We start from the raw sequence: 6,678 nt of genomic DNA, 5'->3' as shown, positions 1-6,678 counted from the left end.
ATATAAATACAAGGTGTGATCAAACAATGTGGTGAATGTTTAAATAAGAAAAATTATTACGGTAAAAGACACATTGCCATTAATCCCCCTCAACACACTCCCCCTCGCTTCAAACACACTTATCCCATTTTTCTTGCCACTTTCTGAAGCAGCTCTGGAAGTCCTCTTTTGTGAGTGTCTTTAGTTGTTCTGTCATGACTGCTTCAATGTCCTGAATCACTTTGACTTTGGGGAAGAGCAAGAAGTCGCACAGTGCCAGATCTGGTGAATAAGGTGGATGAGGACACACTGTAATATTTTTATTTGACAGAAATTGCCATATACCAGAAGCGATGTGTGACACGGAGCGTTGTCATGATGGAGGATGATTTATAGCACACTTTAAAATACACCTTCTCTCAACTGTAGCTCACACCCAAGTGACTGCACTGAACAAAGAGAAACTTGTCACACACTGTTACTAAGGTTGGATGCACCACTTCCTGTATTGAAGATCCCTGCCGTTCCGTTGGATGGCACTCAGCAGCAGCATTCACCATATTTTGTAATCACAATGGAAAGGCTCCATGTCACACATCGCTTCTGGTACTAGCAATTTCTGTCAAATAAAAACATTACCGTGTGTTCTCATCCCGCTTATTCACCAGATCTGGCACCGTGCGACTTCTGGCTCTTCCCCAAAGTCAAAATGACCATGAAAGGTAGATGTTTTGAATTGATTCAGGACTTCAAAGCAGCCACGACAGAACAACTAAAGACACTCACGAAAAAAGACTTCCAGAACTGCTTCAGAAAGTGGCCAGAATGATGGGATAAGAGTGTTCAAAGTGAGGGGGAATATTTTGAGGGGGATTAATGACAATGTATCTTTTACTGTAGTAATTTTTTTTATTTAAACATTCACCATATCGTTTGATCATGCCTCATATGTATGTATATGTACAATGCATCCCATTGGTTCTGTTTCTTTGGAAAATCCTGACTAATAGAGTAGTCCAGAGTTATAATGTATAAAAATAGAATATATTTACATTATATTACATAATTAAATTACAGCATATACAATCTCTCACAATCCATTCACCATAGGAATCTAATAATGAAGCTATTTTTCCTTACAAATGCTCAGTGCTATCATTGCTGTTCCTCCAGAATTTTGAAATATTACTGTTTCATTTTTAGGTGATCCAGTAGTTAGATTTTTCCAGATACTAATGAGTAGAAGCATTCTTTTAATTTACAAATGGTTGCTTCATCTCCCTTCCTAGTGCTGTGACATCTCCAGTTCTGATTTTTTTTATATTACCAAGTTGCTTGTTAAATGTCTTAAATGCAAATAAAAAAAATAGTTTTCAGGGCAAATTAGACACATATCTGTGTTCAAATTATATAGAGTTTTGTTTTTAATTGGGCTCAAAAATGTGATTTTCTTATAATGCAGAATAAACTGTATTATTTGAAAAAACAACATGTGCAAGACCTTTTGACTCACCTGGTAGAGCTGAGTGAGTCTTGGGATTCTTAGCTGTCTTGGAAAATCCGTCAAATAGACCTGGATTCACTTTTCATCATTATTGCTACCATCTGCTGAGCACCTTTTATGCCCTCATGCTGCCCAAAGTCACTTCCTGCCTGTATACCTTTAAGCAAGTTACATGGACACAATAAGAGCTTCAGTTCCCTTATAGGTAAAATTAAGGAGAAACAGTACCTACTTCAGATAGTGGTGGTAGAGTCAACAAGATAGCATCTGTAAATTGCCTGGCCAGTGCCTGGCCCATAGTGAGTATCCAATAAAGAGTTATGATTATGATTGTGAATCAGTCAAAAGTACATATAGTCATGACATTACCCTCATTCTAAGAAAAAAATGTTTTTGTGTTCACACCTAGAATTGTGGAGCTACATCGTATTGCTGGGCATCAAGAAAGGAAAGTCAGCTGTTCAAATGTATTCTAAATATTTATTCAGTCCCGGACACTGCCAGGCACTGTGGGATGAGAAAGGAATATGTTTCATTTATGCCCTCAAAGTGTTGGAAGGGTAGGCTTTAACACATTGAACTTAAATCTTTCACCTTTTAGTCAAGACTATAAAAGCTCAGCATGAAAATATTCAGTGACTGGGCCGGCCGAATGGCTCAGCTGGTTAAGAGCTTGCTTGGGAGCACCAGCTCTGAGCAGCAGGGCTGCGGTTTGGATCCCACATTGAGGGTCAGTGACGCTAGTCCTCTACAGCTAAGATGCTGAACAACAGCTCGACCTGGAGCTGGGCTGCTGTGAGTCACTGGTGACGGTGTAGGCTGCAGCAGGGCAGCAGCAGGCTGCCATGAGCTACTTGAGTGGCTGGCAGCCAGGGTGAGTAGCTAGTAGCCGCTGTGAGCGGCCGACCAATGACTGGTGACCGATTGCCTCACCCAGGAAGAGCACAATGATCATACCAACATGGGCCAGTAAAGCGACGTCCTCCACAACTACTGAAGAACAAAACAGCAATTTGTCTACCTGTCTGTTCCCCTTCCCCGATTCCCCAATAAAATCTTTAAAAATATATATTCAGTGACTATTGAATGGTGGGGATAATGTAATGATGACTTGCTTTTGAGACCTGAACTAGTACTCTCTGCACCCCCACGCACCCCTCATCCAGCCCCAGAGTGTAAGTTCCACGAGAGTATGTTCCTCATTTGTCTTGTTCACTACCACATCCCACAAACCTGGTATATCATAGGTCCTCAGAAAATACTTGTTAAATGAGTATATTTGTGTAGCACTCTATACAAACTACATTGATATGCACTAATAATAAAAGCTAACATTGATTAATGATTCCTACTTATCAGGAAATATATAGACAGAATCATTCATTTTTACTGAAACTGAAAAGTAGGTAGTAGTATCCTATGATTCCGCTGACTCTGAAATGTAAAGTAACTTGCTTAAGTTTTTAAAAGGCAGAGATGAGATTTGAATCTTGGTCTATCCAATTGCAAACTCAAAGCTTCCTACTGCTTGAATATTTTGTTTAACATTCATATCAACATAATTGGTAAGTATTATAAACCTCACATTGTTTATTCACATGCCATTATAAAGCTCCTGATATGTACAAGTCTTTGTCCTAGAAATTCAAAGGGGACAAAAACATGACCTCTTTCCTCAAGTGTTTACATTCTGGTGGGGATACCTGCTAAATGATACAGTCATGTACAAGTGCTGCAATGGTACATCATGGAAGGCTTCACATATGTTAGGAAACTTGAAATATGTTAAGAGAAAATGGGCTCAGAAAGGTTAATTTACTAGCCCAAGACATCCAGCTACTACGTGACAAAGCCCAGGATTTGAACCCAAATCTGCCTGGCTTCAGTTCATGCTCTTTCTGTTATACCGTGGTACCTAGGTTCACTTTTTAACACTGTCAAACTCTCTGACCTTTTTTTGTTTTCATTTGTAAAATGGAAATCCAAGTATACTTCCCTGGAAGGGTAATTCATGAGGCTTTGCTCAGTGTAAAGTGCCCAGTAATAACTATGCCTGGCAAAATAAGGGCTCAATAAATAATTATTATTCAACTAATAATCATATTAACAATGTTTTAATGACACCAGAGCTACCTTTCCAGTATTGGGGATCCCATAAGGCCACATGGTAACTTAAAAGAAAAATGAAGGGCCGGCTGAGTGGCTCAGTTGGTTAAGAGCTCGCTCAAGAGTTTGAGCTCTGAGCAACAGCGGTTCGAGTCAGCCCGAGCTGAGCAGCNAATCTAGTCACAAAGACTATATTTTGTATGATTATACGTATATGAAATTTTCAGAAAAGGCAAAACCACAGTGAAAAAGTCCGAGTCAGAGATTGGGAGTGAGGATTGAATGCAAAGGGGCACAAAGGAATTTGGGGGAGGGGGTGATGGAAAGCCCTAAAACTAAATTGCGGTGACAGTTTTATAAATTGTGTGTTTACTAAGTTTCTACAACTGTATATTATACAAAAACTTATACAATTGTATAAATTTCCTACAACTCATCAAACTGTACATGTAAAATAGGTGAATTTGCTGTATGTAAATTATACCTAAATAAAGCAATTATAAAATACGTAAAGAAAAATAAAGCTCAGTGGATTGTGTCTGGTGGTCACAGCAGAGGAAGGCTGCCATCTGGAAGACACTTACGCAGCACACACACGTGCACACGCAGGGCAGATAGGGCAACCCCACCGCTAACACACAGCTACGCATCAGCATCCCAAAGTAGGCAACGCTGGGGAGAAAAGAGCCAGATTAGGAAGGTGGAACTGGGTTTGAATGGAGATGTCCTCTCTGTCCCACAGATCTGCACCAGTGATGTGGAGTATCTCATGAGCAGACTCCAGCATACCTTCAAGCAAGAAATGACTGGAGTTGGAGCCAGTCTGGAGAAGCGATGGAAATTCTGTGGCTTTGAGGGCTTGAAACTGACCTGAATCCCTTTACCTAACAATCTGGGATCCTGAAAATAAATGTGTGTTTGACAAGCTTAAAAAGTGATTTGTATTTTTAATAGTTCTCAAGTACAAATTGTTTTAAATTTGTCAGTTAATGCTAGAACCTCTTTTGAGTTAAAATAAGGATCCTAGAGTAGCACCTCGAGCTACAGGCCCTAAAAGTAAATCGACTGAAACCTCAAGTGCTGTAACTTCCTCCCTTTCTGTTAATTGGTTGTCTTTTTAAAATAAGTAGTATTTAAAAAGGCCCGAGGCTAAAGAGTATTAGAGGTGCTTTCGATGTCTGTACTACTGTTGTAGACTTTGGTATTTTTTTCAACACTGTTAACTGAAATATTTTGATGCTTTGTATGTGATTTGTGTTTCAAAACTTCTCTACATGAATGTTGCTTCTGGTGAGGGGAATGTGAGGAGCACTAGGTACTCCATAACTGACATCTTTCCAGTCCCCAGCAAATGAATAACACATCAGTGTCTTCTAGAAAGTGCTTGACCAGGTTCACCTTTTAAAAGACAGAGCATGGTTTGTGGCTTTTGCAAAATTACTGTGAACCAAAAGTTGAGAAATGGTCCAAAGTTATTTTCTCTAATATATCAGATAAAAGGTTAATTTCAGAAATTTTTTTAGAAACCTAGATATATGTTCAGAAAGCAAGTGTCCAGTATGACTGGCATGTGTACAAGCTATTCAGAATCTTCTTGTAAATAGTTTGCTTTTAAAGGAGGGCATGTTTAGTTTTATATTAATTAAAACACACGTGTGCACATGTACACACACACACACACACACACACACACACCTAACAAAAAAGGATTCATTGTAATATGCTTTCCCCTCTGGCCTTCTTCAAAGTCTGTTGGTCCCTTCTCTTCTATCACTGTGTTGAATTACAAACCATGTACTGCTGTAAATACTATGTTTACTTCATGCTGAATGTTTGCAAAGAGTTGATATGCGTATTAATAGAAAACTCTTAGTAACGGATAAATAATGGTCCAGGGTGTGTGAGTCTTCCTACAAAGGTCAGCTCCACTTAGAGTGCTGATTTCCAGGGACACCTCCAGTTCTGTGGTACCCTTCAGCAGATTGCAAAGGCCGTGTGTGGGTGGACCAGTCCAAAAGTCCTGCTTGATGGGGGAAAGAATGGGGATTTGGGGCGAATAGCCTGAGGTGCAGGTGATCTTTTCTTTTGTGATGTTGGCTGATGAAGATTATTTCAGGAAAATACTTTGTAAATCAGATGTCAGTAGTGTTCAAAGTTGTATTTTTAAAAGATAAATATTCCTGTTTTATACCTCATTTTGGTGTTCTGTTTTTAATTCCTTGCAAAGTAATCCTTCAGTAAATCATCTCAGTTTCTTCCTTTGAGTTACCAGGATGTTGGAAGAAGATGCTAAACCTGCCTTGACAACTAGAAATAAGGTTCCACAGCAGCCCATTCATGCTGAAAGTTGACTTCCCCCTTAAGCACCCAGCTGTGGTACCAGAAGGAAGCTAGGGTTATTTTTACACTAATTTCCTCACTGAAGCATCTCTATCATGAACACTACAGAAGGCTTTGATTAACCAATCTCAGGTCCTGAAATGTCTTATTTTAATAATAACTATGAGATCAAGGGAAATTTGCCACCTATCAATTGACTGTTATTTAAATAAGTTAAATAAAATGAAGTTTTAAAGGAAAAACTACCACACCCAGGCCCTTTGGTATCCTTCATTTAATCTACTTGTACTAAAGATGGTCTCTTCCTATTATTCCTGCCAATTCAGTCCAGATATACACCTCCCAACCTGCTTGAATATGCTAATTGTGATGGTTAATTTTGTGTGTCAAGTTGGCTAGGCAATACCCCCAGTTTGTTGGTCAAACACCAGTCTAGATGTTGCTATGAAGATATTTTTAAGATGTGATTAACATTTAAACCAGTAGTCTTTGAATAAAGCAGATTACTCTCCATATGTGGTGGGCCTCATCCAATCAGTTGAAGGCCTTACAAGAAACTACTGAAGTCCTCTGAGGAGTATGGAATTGTGCCTCCAGATTGATTTTGGACTCAAATGGCATCATTAATGCCTGCCAGAATTTCCAGACTGCTGGTCAGCCTTACAAATTTCAAACTTACCAACCCCAATAATCACATGAGCCAATTCCTTAAAATAAATCGAGAGAGAGAGAGAGAGAGAGAGAGAGAG

The 6,678-nt window shown here is 39.2% G+C and overlaps 1 protein-coding gene across 1 annotated transcript in view; it reads left to right on the top strand.

Annotated features, from left to right (window-relative positions):
• The window catches only part of ENOX2 (ecto-NOX disulfide-thiol exchanger 2), a 329,605-nt gene extending 323,821 nt beyond the window's left edge, over positions 1 to 5,784 (top strand). Inside the window, exon 14 of the mRNA XM_019653896.1 lies at positions 4,332 to 5,784. Coding sequence (XP_019509441.1) covers positions 4,332 to 4,463 — 132 coding nt within the window. The 3' untranslated portion in view covers positions 4,464 to 5,784. The remainder of the gene's footprint in view (positions 1 to 4,331) is intronic.
• The last annotated feature ends 894 nt before the right edge of the window (positions 5,785 to 6,678 follow it).

Source organism: Hipposideros armiger, unplaced genomic scaffold (genome assembly GCF_001890085.2).
Source record: "Hipposideros armiger isolate ML-2016 unplaced genomic scaffold, ASM189008v1 scaffold_210, whole genome shotgun sequence".
In the NCBI taxonomy this organism is placed as follows: Eukaryota; Metazoa; Chordata; class Mammalia; order Chiroptera; family Hipposideridae; genus Hipposideros; species Hipposideros armiger.
This window is presented reverse-complemented; position numbering and strand designations above follow the sequence as displayed.